Source organism: Taeniopygia guttata, chromosome 3, assembly GCF_048771995.1.
Source record: "Taeniopygia guttata chromosome 3, bTaeGut7.mat, whole genome shotgun sequence".
Classification (NCBI taxonomy): Eukaryota; Metazoa; Chordata; class Aves; order Passeriformes; family Estrildidae; genus Taeniopygia; species Taeniopygia guttata.
Window position 1 is genome coordinate 79,398,004 of NC_133027.1, and position 13,527 is coordinate 79,411,530.

Genomic DNA, 13,527 nt, shown 5'->3' on the forward strand with positions numbered 1-13,527 from the left:
CTTGTTTGCTAGAAAATTTCAGCTCTGTGCCCCCACAGCTTTTTGCATCCATCCATCCACCAGCACCATGCATCCCACCTCCTCTACAGGTCCCTCCTGCCCTTCCTTCTCTGGCACTGCTACTCCCTCCTTCTCAGATCCATGTGCAAACAGCTGCAAATCTTTTCCACTCATCCTTCACACACGTAGCAAGCCTACACCGACAGCACCCACATAAAGTCTGTTTTCTCCACTTCATTACAAACCCATCCTTGAGCTGGCACCTTAACACTTGTTCCCCAACTTCTTCCTTTTCTCAGGCTCTAAACAGAGCCACAGTGTCTGGTTTTGCTTCCATTTCCTTCTATGTCCTTCAAATTTCTCAGTGGCCACTCCTTGATACACATTATGCTCAGGAGGCTCCTTTTTAAACTGTTTGCTAGGGAAACTGATCAGCACTGGAGAACTGTGCACCAAATCCAAGTTGCAAAAAAAGAGAAAAAAGAGTAAAACATTTCAATACATAATTAAAACTCCTTTTAAGTAAAAAGTTACTAGAAAACAGCAAAGCTAAATTAAATCTATTGCCAATTGTCTTTTGCTATTGCTTGCTTTCTTCCTAAGCACAGAAAAATGAGGATATTTTAGCTGAAGTATAAATAAAATAGATGTTAAAATCTAATAAAATCCGCTAATGCTATAGTTTCATTTTTTTGGAATAATTTTTATACCAAAAAATATACATATATGTAAGTATAAATTGCAGAAATGCATTAAAACTCTATTAGGCAATCTTCACTAGCATTTCATCAATCAATTAAATTTGACATTAATCGGAATATTTTACAAATACTCTTTGCACACTACAAAAAACAGATTTGATACCTGTATTCTATTCCAATTTTGAAAATTTGACCTTTTACCCCATTTTCTGAGCTATTCACTGCACTTCTGAGAAATGTGAATATAAAAAATTGCTAAACTTCCCTCCCCTTTCCTCTCTGACCGTATTTATAGTCATTCATGTACAAAATCTACAGAAAATAATTACTAACTTGGCTCAAAGGTCTCCATTTACCACCACTTTCACATTTTAAACTTTTAACTTTTTTTTAAGCTATCATTCAATCTTGAATACTTCCCCAAAGGAGAAAAATATTCAAGTGCATGCAATTGCTTCTCTAGAATGATCTGTTCTGAGATAGAAAAATCACATCCCCAGAACAATCTTCTTTCACAAGCTTATACTGTTAATACATTCATTCACTATGTACAAGCTATTAATTAATAAATAACTTATGTCTTAAATAACTGTAGTAATTTTTACTAATTGAAAAGTTTAATATCAGGTTCCACCATTTCTGTAGTCTTCAAAGTTGCATCTATATATAAATTAACATACAGAAAAATAATCCATTGTCTAAAAGACTGCACATCAAAATAGTACTTCCATGTCTGCTTTTAAAAGAATAGGTTTGTGACTTTATTTATACAAATTGAAACTTCATAGGGACATATACTCCTTAACGCAAGACTGTTAATGAAATAATTATTCAAAAATACAGTTTGTAACTAAGATTTCTGTACATTTTTGTACCTTTTTCAGACTATTATATAGGCTTTACCATCAGGTTTTCAGTGCTGTGATATGCAGGTTTTAAATACTGCAAAGCATGTTTACAGACAGTAAGTATTTCAATTATAGTAGCAGTCATATTATGAAAATAATTTTGGCTCAAATTTCAAAGTATCTGGGTAGTATCCCTTTACATCTGATATGCTATTGTAAGCATCACATCATCTGTACAGTTAACTTTTTGCTGAGAACAAATTTTAAGAAATAATGACACATCTGAGGTGTGACCTGGTTTTATGAACTAAAGAGCAGCTTCCCCAAAATTTAAGACGAATACAAAAAAAAATATTGCACAGCTTAAAACACAATTGTTTACATTCTGACTTCAATACAGTACAACTTAACTGTGAATGTAAGGAATTACCAGTTTGTATTGTAAGTCAAATTATTTGTGCCAGAAGGTCAAACATAATTTTAAAATTAAAACTAGTATGTTTAAAATGTTTACTTGTTACAGGAATTCTAAACAAACTTTTTAAAAGCTTTTGGAATCACTTTTGAGTCTGTAACTCCCACAAACCAACATTAAAAGTTCTAAGCAATACAGGTCATTCAACCCAATATTCTCTCAAAAAGCTATCAGACAGTAAGCACATTGAGTATACATTTTTATTTAACATTCCTAAAATAAGCTGTATTTACATATTATATAAATGTATGAAGTCTTAATATAAAATAGAAAACTGCATTGACTGAGGAAATCACACTCCATATGGAGTTACTGAAGACCATTTTTTATGAAATTTTACAATAATTTATATAAATTATCTGTTCCAAATTAGATGATTTTTATTCTTTTTACTAATTCACACAATTCTGATGACTTTACAAACTGTGGTGTACATTATAAACTTAAAAAAACAGTTACAGCATCTTCCGGCGCACAACTGGCTTTGGAAAATTAGACAGTCTTTTCTTGTTCTTTCTTAGGGTCTTCCCTGCTGCATCTGTAGTTTCTTTCTGTCTGGTTTTTGTTCCATCCACTGGACTTCCAAAAGGAGAGATGAATTTTATTTCTACTGGTGGAGGTGACCAAGAATCTTCTTTTGTGGTTCTGAAAAGAAGGATGGGCATAGTATCAATTTTTCAGTACTAACAATATTTGAGGAAAAAAATGACATGGAATTCCAAAATCAATTTTAAAAATGCATGGGCTTCTTTGTAGATAGAATTAAAACAGAAAAGGTACATAAATCAGGTTTGCTTTGCTTTCATTCTCTTTATTCATTGTCTGGCCAACTCCCACCTTGCATGAGAAGCTAAACTGGAAGAGTTTGAGTTCATAAGGTGGAATAAGACAACGTAAGAGTATTGCAATGTTACCACTGCAATTAGTATCCACCTGCCCTTTTCTATTCCCTCCCTCTTCCATTTCCATTAGCAAACCAAACCCTTAAATGGGAAAAGGTGCCTATTAGACCAGCGAGCTGGACTGGCTGATGTAGTGAGAGAAGACCTGCACATCCAAATGTGGAAGAAGTAGTTAGATACTTCTAAGAGCTGAATCACCATCACATTAAGAAATGCAAATAACTATTCAAAACTTATTTCATACTTGCTTGCTTTCTTAATTTTTGATTTTGGAGTTCTACCTCTCTTCAATTTTTGCTTTCCCCCAGACTCTATGGATTTGGTATCCTCTTCCTCTTTAGCTGGAAGCTCCTATGTTAAGACAACAAAAATTTTACTCATTAACAAGTTCTTAGACTTCTATGGAATAATAACTTTTTTTTTCCTTGAGAAATCATGCCAAAGTTATTTCCAAAATTACCCTTTGTTTGCAAAAACAAACCTTCCACATCAAATTATTTTACCATCCTAAAGGTTACAATTCTGAAATTAACAGATAACATACCAAGTAAATTTAAAGAGAGCCACTGTGCCTTTTGCAAAAGGCAAAACAGTATTTATCAACTTCTGATTTACAGAGATTCAAAACTGACTTTTGTAGCTAGTTGTCATGAAGAAAAACAATAAAATTTTTAACTGATTCATTTAAAGCTCTATTTAGATGTTTCCAATGAAAAAGGCAAGGCATTGCAAAGCACAATCTCAAAAAATGCTACAGAATTAAAATCAAGAACATGGGACAACTGGAGTTTTTACTTACTGCTTCTTTCACAATTCGGGAAATGCTAGGAACAGTTTTTCTCTTTGACCTCAAAAGAGGAGGTGAAAAGACAAATCGAGAAGACAAATCCGGGTCTAAATCCTGAAACTTCACAGGATGGTCTGTTTTTCCAGCTAAAATGACAATGCATTGTTAGAATGCACATACATCATACGGGAAGGATCATAATATTAAATTACAGCTGACAAAAAAGAGCACAACAGCTTCCCAAAATAAAGGTCCAATCAGCTTTATAAACACTCCATGCAAAGGCGTTTACCCCCCAGTAACCACCTCTAGGGATTCATTCTTTTACCATAAATAGTGAAACAAAACTAAGCCAATGTAGTGATTTTACCTGCACCTACATAATCAAAGATATTATACTCCAGAGGCATCAACAGTCCTTACATATTTCAAAAACATTTACCATGTACTTTAATTAGAAGACTCCTGTGTACACTAACTTCACTGACAAAGTATACATTCATGAAAAAGAATCACATAATTAAACAGCTGTACAGTTTGTTGCAAGATGTCGCTCATCTGTACTTGAAAACCGAACAGAATTTGGAAAACACACGTCCTTTATTTCTCTGTTGCGGGGGGAAAGGGTGGCAATCACATATTCACAAATAATCTCTGGTTTTCAAAATCTGACAGAAATTAAGTTCCTTACAAAAAATATAGCTTAAATTTAATTTCATGGCTTAGATCAGCCTCATAATCTATTTCTACCAGAACTAAGCAGGCAGTCACATAGACTTCAGCCAAAAGATGAACTGCCTCTTGGCAATTTTTTTCTTTTGCATGCTTACATTCTTTACAATACTTAAAGCCATCCTCACAGTTTGTTTTTGGTGGTTTAAAGAAGAGGGTATGCCCTCTTTTGCATATAAACAGTGTACCTACCTTCGAATTTCTTTGTCAGCTTTGTGAGAGGAGGAGAGAAAAGGAAAGCCTCATTTTCCTCAAGGGACAGTTTCTGATGGATGGCAGTCCTGCTCGATCTGGTTCTTGTAACACGATCTGTCAGAGCTCTTGATGTCTGATCATGTCCTGAGGGGTTTATGTCTTCAAGCAGCAAAGGACTGCCACCAGGCCCATGGGAGGTCTCCTCAGACATTGCTCTCCTCTTCCTGCCCCGACGCCCCGTCCTTACCGTAGTCCTGGGTGTGGCTGGCTCCTCGCTTGGCCCTGCAGGAGTTTGTTCTTGAGTATCAACTTTTTCTGGGTTCTCATGTGGCACTTTCCTGGTTTTTCTCTTAGGAGTATCAAGGGCTTCTACTTTCACACCTGAATGTATGTCTTCCTGAGAAGAGGTAGACTCTGGGTCTGCCAAGAGGTTTTGTGCCGCCTTCCTAGCACTTCTTCTAGGCGTGACAGGAAGTTTAAATTCTGTTTGAGGAAGCGATGATTTAGACACATCAAGATCAGAATTTTCTGAAACTTCTGATGAACTAATCTTTCTCCTTCTGCCTCTTTTACTTGGCACAGGTAAAACAAGTTGGTCACTATGCTGCACCTGTTGATCCTTGACAGTATCTTCAGTAAACTGTAAATTAAAGCTTTTCAATTTTCTTGCACTTCTACTGGGACTGACTGCTGTTTTTACTTTGTGATCAGTGTCAGTCTTACCAGTTTCTGGATTTCCAGCTGAACGTTTTCCTCCTTTAGTCCTTTTGGAGTCAAAAGAAGCAGTAATGTTGCCTTCAGCAAGAGGCATTTCTTCATTAGCCTCTTCTCGGAGTTCAGATGCAGCTTCCTTTGCTCTCCTTAATCCTCTTCTGGGAGTAACAGGCCGTGTACTGTCAGACAAGGTTTGTCCATCAGAATGGCTGCTTTCTGTTTTTTCTAAATTAGACAGTTTAGGTTTCCTACCTCTCCTAGGAGTAACAGGTGTTATAGGTATTTGCTCCTCTTGAGCATTTTCCTCTGTTTGGAGCCTGGGAGTCTCAGATGATTCTTTTGTTCGCCTGGTACTTCTCCGAGGAGACAGTCCAAGCAGAGCAGGACTGTCCGTCTTCAGCAGCTGCTGAGTGCCTGCTGACAGAATACCCGGACTTCTACCCATCTGACCCCTTGTGCGTGTCCTTGGAGCAGTGCCATAATGAGGTCTGCTGGTTTCCTCTCCCACTGCTTCTAGCACAGGTGTTAAGGGAGCTTTTGCCTTCTGGAATCTAGTTACCTTTTTACCTATGGTTTCATGAATTGATTGTTCTACAACTTCAGATGCAAATTCTTTACTTCTCGTGTCCTTGATTACATCCAGTAAGTTTTCAGCAATGGCAACCTTAATAGGTTCAGGCACATATGGGAGTGACTCTGCAATATTTTGGGATTCCTGATCACCAGTTACAGTGGACACTGAGTTTGTAACATGTTCCTGGCTTTCAGTATTTCCTAAATTGGTCACGGGCTTTTCTTCTGTTGTTGTGTCATCTAGTTTAGAAGCATCTACTGATGTAGGGTCTCCCATCTCTGCTTCACCTTCTTCTCCTTCCAAAACCAAGGTAAAATTATTCTGTGCTAGAAAAAGGTCTCCATCTCCCTCAGCTACATCACATTCACTATCTTTATTATCAGGCAAATCACATGCAAACTGTTGCTCTATATTTTCATAGCTATAATGAAGATCGCTTGATGGATCTAGCTCACTATATGGTGATGTTTCAGGTGCTGGTTCTGAGGCATCTTCTATAACCTAAAGTTAAAAAATGTCTGTTAATACTTTATTCAATACCAAACAGACTAACTTCACACTGAGCTAGATGAAACTGAAGACAGTTCCCTTAAGATCACCCCTGAATGTGAAACAATGTGCTTTTGTACTCCAGCTAAGCATTTAGGTATTTGAGGAACAGGGATCAGAGATGTCCCTGTGTACAGTTCACATGCTCTGTTTCTGATATTTCTGTTCAGAACTGACCATTTGCCACTGCCCATGACCAGGAGCAGTTTTCCAGCACAAGGTGTGTACGCAACCAGCGGTGACCAGTACATTGCAGTGCCCTCTGCAGCCACAGTGACCCACTCTGCCTCTGGCAGGGTAAAATACAATTGGGTCCCCAACGCTTAAAGCTTCAGTTATGATAGTTCTGACAGTAGCACTTACACTGGCCAGGTATCACATCCAACAACTCAACCCTGCACTTTGAGTAGTCACTTGGATTGCATGAAATTACACATAGTTTCTAAATACCTCCATCTCTTGAAGAAATATCTTGACAATAAATGCGCTCATTAGTGGGAATTCTGTGTCTTAAGAAGGAACAAACGACCTAAGCACCTAAATAATTTTGAATTTGGTTCTCACATTTTTTGTCCTTTGGTAACTGGCTACCAGTACAAAGAAGCTGCACTCCTGTAACTTTTTTATTCTCTTTAACATTAAAACTGTTTTTTAAAGTAAAATAAAGTTTGAATTCTAATAAGTCAAATTAATGCCTAACTAGTTTAAAAAATAGTTTAGGTTTCTATTTTGGTTTTATTTGCTCTTAAAGGCCTAAGTCATGAATGACAGGTGCCATTCATGTTATAGGAACAGAAAATGCAGAAGAGAAAAACATATCTGCCCTTACAATACTGAGTTTTTAAACTTGTGTTAAGCAGCTCAAGAAACACACACATTTTTGAGTGTCTTCAAACTGTCAGTAGAACAGGTCTGTCCTCAATTTGCAAACTGTTCTATTGTGTAGAAATTGGGAAAATAGTTTACTTACATTAATTTCCTCAGTTTTTGGAGGATTGTAAGAAACAGGGACTTCTTCAGCTTCAGCTGCTTCAGGGTTACATTCTTCAGTTAAATCCACACACTTGCCCTCAAGGCGAGTACTGACCATGTCCTCGCTGTCAAGGATACTTATCACAGCTAGAAGAGATTTATGCAATTTTATCTTAACCTTTATATAAATGATGGAAGTTTAAGCAAAAAGAAGTAACAGAGCTAGCAAGAGCCAACAATATGGTTCTCCATCCAGCCACATATATTGATTGGGCTTTCTCCAAAAGCTAAAACTATTGTGCTGGTTTTGGCTGGGATAATAATTTTCTTCATAATAGCTGGTACTGCTCTATTCTGAATTTGTGCTGAAGGCAGTGTTAATAACAGGGATGTTTTAGTTACTGCTAAGCAGCACCTACACAGAGCCAATGCCTTTCCTGCTTCTCACACCTTGCCAACAGTGAGTGGGCTGGGGGTGCACAAGGAGATGGGAGGGGACACAGACATGACAGCTGAGCTCAACTGACATCCCATAAAATATGGCAGCATGTTCAGCATAAAAGGCAAGTGAAAGAAGGAAGAAGCAGGAGACATTAGAACTTATGGTATTTGTCTTCCTTCCCATGACCCATTTTCCTGTTTTCCTGGAGATGGCTGAATACCTGCCTGACAACAGGAAGTAGTGAATAACTTCCTTGTTTTGCCAGACTTGCGTGCAAGACTTTTGCCTTCCCTATTAAGGTGTCTTTATCTCAACCCATGTGTTTTCTCACCTTTAGCTCTCTGACCCTCTCCCCCATTCACCCAGGGGAAATGAGTGAGTCTGGGGCTTAGTTGTTGAGTGGGTTTAAACTGTGACAACTACAGATCAGCTAAAGGATGCAGTCCCACAGCAAGGAAGAAGGAGGAGAAAATAAGTTGTCAAGTCCATGGAAGGGACAAAAAGAGGACAATGTGGCTGGAAAGGCACACTGGTAGACAGCTGCTTCAGTCTGAATACTGAGGATGCATCGTCTTTTAAAATAGTAAATCAAGCAGCAGATCCTATGGCACACAAATTGGTAGTGGTGTACAACATTAAAATAAATACTGATTTCTAAGTTCTACTAGCATCTCAATATTTTGATCAAGAACGAAAAGATTCACTATGCACTGTCTACAAGGACTTTAAGAAGGGTGTTCTCTCTACAGTTTAATGAAAGTTAGCAGTAACACACTACTACTATTTTAATCTGTGACCCCTACAGTGGTATGGCAAACTACACATTTGACTTGAGGAGCTCTGCTACCCTACCACACAGAACATTTCCAACATACATTCACTGTCTGCCTCTGGGGATTCAGAGAGCTGTGGATTTGTTGCAACCAGTATGGCTTTTTCTTCTGATGAAGAGGTCATTTCAGACTCCTGGTAGGTTGTTTCACTTCATGAAAAGAGAGAAATTCATCATAAAGGCTGAAAACACACCTTTAAGAGCTTTACAAGTTACTTTCTTACTGTAAAATATTCAAGTTTCAAACCACAAAAAATACTAGAAAAATTGGAAATCCCTCTATCAACATATTCAATTTGCGACTCAATTTGTAATTCACTTTGTAACTCATTTTATGCAACGAATTACTTAACAATTCTTAACATTCTTAATAATACTTAACATTCTTTCCAGCTACCCAACACTAGATAATAACATAACAGAGGTGCATTACAGAATAATTTATTATTTATCTTCTGTAGAAAGAGGGCAACTACAATAACAGGAGTTCAGAACCAACTGAACAGAAGTCTGTACAGGTGAAAGTTACCACTTGAAATTAAAGGTTCTCTCACTGCTAACATGCTGTCTTTATCACTCAGCAGTTGCAGCTTTTAAAATACCTGGTGAGAACATGGCTTCTCTTTCCATAAATAAATAGATGCTAGTTGAGCACACACAGAAAACAGAAATCAAGTGTAAAAATACTGTCAGAAAGTATTCAAACTCCAAAACAAACCCACTGAAGTTACAGGACGCTCAGGATTCATTTTAAACTACACAATTTTCAGAAAAAAAATTTCAGGGCTTATGTTCAGTTATCTGCTTAGTAAGTCTCACAAAGTCTATATGGGACTGTGGAATGAAGTCTTTATCATCATACTTGGGGGTCTGCAATGATTTGAGAAAAAAGGCTCAAATTGACAGCTAGTCAATGTGCATTACATTCACACCAGATTACTTCTGGTCACAGACAGAATGGAATAGACAGGTCCTTACACATAAGAACACAGGCAAGTACTAATCCCAGATCAAAATCAGTTTTCAAACACAGAAATGCCAGCAGCTATATGCTGTGTGAACTTAAAGATGTATCTACTTCATAAGCTCACCCTTCATTTCCAGCCCCAGAAGTTGCAGCCTCAGCAGCTTTAAACACCACCTTATTATACTCAGGAAGGGCATGATATTCAGCATTTGATTCGTCCACAAATCCTACAAAAATTAAAGAGATGGATGACCTCCCTGTTGCACTCAACATCACTTCTTTTAAACTGCTCATGAGTTAAAAGTGATCCTTTATGCATTTCACCTAGAATAGGGACTTAACAAAATAATGCTACCAAGACTTCAAGTGCATAGATGGCCTGTGTTCTACTTTCCAGTAGACCAAAAAGTCTGATGCATAATTTCAGTCGAACTATGTAAAAATTCCTGCAAATTATAGGAGTACCCTTAAAACATAACCAGAAGCCAATGTTTTAAACACGTATCCCTTTCAAAACTCCCATACTGTTGCTTTTCAGCTGCAGCTACACAAAAAAAATGTCAGCCAAGGAAAGCATACATTCATAAGGTCCAGGATACCCAAAAAAGGACTTAAAACATAGAGGTAATTTTAAAAGCCTAGGACACTTGTGAAAACCCATCATTAATTGCTGTACTCCTCAGTAATTCAGTCTTTTGAAACTGAGGTTATCATCATAGGATGAAACATACCTGCTTCTTTTCTTTGTCCTGAAGAATCTGGTTGTTTCATCTGGAAAGGTTTATCTTCAACCATTTCACTTTCTTCCTCTTTCTCCAATTCTTGAACATCAACAGTTTCTTCAGTGGAAGAATTAGCTGGTTTAGCAGCTATAAAGATGACATCATCTTCAAAATCACCAGGTGATTTTGCATCATGATACTCCAAAGTGGTCTGGTCTGATCTGACAGAGAAGTTACTACTTTCCTTGCTGACATCCATCTTCTCCAAACCATCTCCAGGTATGCTTTCTGAAGATTCCTGCAATTCAGCACGATCATCCCCAGGACTGCTCACAGTAAACAGAGTTGGTTTAGTTCTACTTTCTTCAGACCAAGCATCCTCCACCAAGCCATGATGATGCTCAGATGAGGCTCCAAATAGTGCTTTATCATCTTCTGTCACCTAAAATAAAAGTTGTGATCAGCAACATGAGTCTGCTGGTTGTCAAAGCAAAACAAAAAAACCCAACAAATACTGATATTTCTAAGTTCCATATGTCCCCTTAGTGAGGCAATGAAAAATTAACTCACATTCTAGCATTATCTTAGATTTGAGGTTGAGTGTACAAAAAATTACACATTAGATTGCTTATTGAGTTTCCATGACCTTGAAGAATTAAGATTAAATCAGTCTTGCTCACTATGTCATCTCAAGGCTCTTCACTAGGTTTACTAGTGTGTTTTCGGGAAGACAAAGCTTTGCCTAGTAACATCCTAACTCGAGATTTCGCTAATTTATGCTTGCCCTTTCAACAAACACATATGCACTACTAAAATATGCTGGTGTTCAACTATGCCTGTGACATGGAACAAGCAAATTAATCTGGCCACTATTAGTAAGAATTTCATACAGGAGAGAGTACATCTTGTTACAATTGAGTAACCTTGTAACATACACCAATTACTCACACATGGCACATGCCCCTGTTGTGCCCTCAATTTGGGTACATTATGCTGGCAATTGGCTGATGGGCTGAACCACAGAACCCAGCTACACAGCTGCAGGAGCAGTAAGGACCACAGCTGCTCAGATTGACCCACTGCATTTGAAAACTACATGGATGCTATCCCTGGTGCAAGGCAAGAAGCAAACCTGAGAAATTTGAGCCTGAGAGAACAAAACACTACAGTTCTCTTCACCAGGAGTCTCTTTTTACCATCATTTAAGTAAAATCCAACATTGCAAAATGACAGGTTAAGAGTCAACGCATCTTTATGACTTTTGTTACTTTCCTAAATGTTCAATTTACAAAATTTAACAAACCCAAACAAGAGGCTCCATCTATAGTCCTTACCTTCCTGCAACACTACCATTTGAAAAGGTACAGCTGAAAGGCGAACTAACATTCTGAACAACATCTGAGTAAAACCAACCATGGTCCCTGATGTATGTTATGATTATGTTCCTGCAAGAACATGATGTTACAAAAAGTCTAGCATAACACAGTCTTTGTTTTTTATCAAATTCTGCCATTCTGATTCACAATCCAGATTCTCAGTATAAGGAGTTTTGGCAAACTAAAGTCTAAATTAAATCACAGCATTATCTGCAAAACTCACTAACTGCAGTCTAGCTTACCCCAACAGTCCACTTTGCATGTGAGCTCTCTTCCCTGAAAGATATTCTAGGTTCCTTTGCTCGTAGAGGAGGAGTAACCGATCGTCCTGGGGATGCAGAGGGAGTTGCTAGGGGTGTAGTGCGAAGGCTGGACCTGAGAATAGACTGAGGAGTAAACCCAGGAAATCCAGAAGATGTGGCCAAAACTTTAGCTCTCTAGGAAAAGAAATAAAAACACTTCATTTAGAACCAGTTAAATCTTCAAAACAGAAGACTGTACATAAATTACAAAAAATTACATTACCCTAAATTGTGAACTGGATTTATAGCAGCAGAAAGTTTTGCCTCTGCACTGTTCTTCCAAAAATACCAACATTTTCAAGATAAAAATGCATGCTTTTTATATTTCCCTTCGTTTGTCTTTGTAATGCCAACAAAATAAATGCTATTTTTCAAAATTACTTCTTCAGGAAGCAAGGATACGACATCTTGTTTTCTGCAAGATGTTTTCTGCAATCCTACTAATTTTTGCAATTCCTACACTGCTCTTATAAAAGGCACACAACTTAAACTTCACTATGCACAACAGTGTTTTCAGTCACTGCATCTGACAGCCATTCTGCAAAGAAATGGACACGACTTTTTTTTCATTAATTAATCAGCTACACACAAGAGGAAGAGACACTGTTGCAAAAATACCTACACATCTTCATGTGGAAGCATTCATCTGTTCTTATCTCATATTATTTTACAGTACTGAAAGGATTTCAAAAGAGGAGGATGAAGCTAGTTCATCCTCCTACGTATGGTACTTCATCAGAAGGTGGAAAAATTGAATTGTTGCATACAAAAAAAATAAATTTAGTTCAAAAGCTGTGAGACAATCATCTGTCCACTGCAATCAGCTGAGACCTAAAGTTTCCTGCTTAAAGACTGCTTCAAAAAGAGCTGTGTATATAATAACCACATGCATACTGAAAATTGAAATCCAGAAGCACTTCTACTAAATACTTTGGTGATTTCCCTTAAAACAAACCTCAGGAGTTTTTTATTAGGTTGGTTGCTACTGTCTGTTTACAATACAAACCTTGACCACACGAGGAGTTTCCAGTAAATTCAACTCTGATGCTCTTGGCAGATTCTTTTGAGAGCTGGAGTGATGTGTATCTGATCTCAGGGGGCTGAATGCCACAAAAGAAGTAGAAGCTTTGCACGAGGACTGCCAGCTCTCATCCTGAGCCACAGAGCGGGAAGGAACAGGACGGACCACCAAATCCAGCAACCTGTTAAAATACACATTTCAAACTAGGAATATCAATAAATAAATGAAAAAAAGCATGCTGTGAACATCTCGGATGATGCAGAACAAAAATACTGGATGAACAAGAAATACTACCTCACTGCTGGGGTGACCTAACACTCCCACAAATGATAGTCACTTCGGGACATTTTTTCATTATTTCTTTACATTTCATACCTAATTTCCTAAATCCCTGCCTCTGACATAAGAATACCCCA

At 37.7% G+C, this 13,527-nt stretch overlaps 1 protein-coding gene across 3 annotated transcripts in view; it reads right to left on the reverse strand.

Annotated features, from left to right (window-relative positions):
* Positions 1-1,296: 1,296 nt before the first annotated feature.
* The window catches only part of LOC100230263 (protein ELYS), a 41,658-nt gene continuing 29,427 nt past the window's right edge, over positions 1,297-13,527 (reverse strand). For all 3 annotated transcript variants that reach the window (XM_030268421.4, XM_030268422.4, XM_030268423.4), the window contains exons 27-36: positions 13,097-13,292; positions 12,031-12,225; positions 10,422-10,854; positions 9,815-9,917; positions 8,767-8,873; positions 7,448-7,596; positions 4,638-6,429; positions 3,726-3,859; positions 3,171-3,277; positions 1,297-2,669 (exon numbers count right to left, since the gene is read on the reverse strand). In XM_030268421.4, the coding sequence (XP_030124281.1) occupies positions 2,480-2,669; positions 3,171-3,277; positions 3,726-3,859; positions 4,638-6,429; positions 7,448-7,596; positions 8,767-8,873; positions 9,815-9,917; positions 10,422-10,854; positions 12,031-12,225; positions 13,097-13,292 (3,406 nt within the window). In that variant the 3' untranslated portion in view covers positions 1,297-2,479. The remainder of the gene's footprint in view (positions 2,670-3,170; positions 3,278-3,725; positions 3,860-4,637; positions 6,430-7,447; positions 7,597-8,766; positions 8,874-9,814; positions 9,918-10,421; positions 10,855-12,030; positions 12,226-13,096; positions 13,293-13,527) is intronic.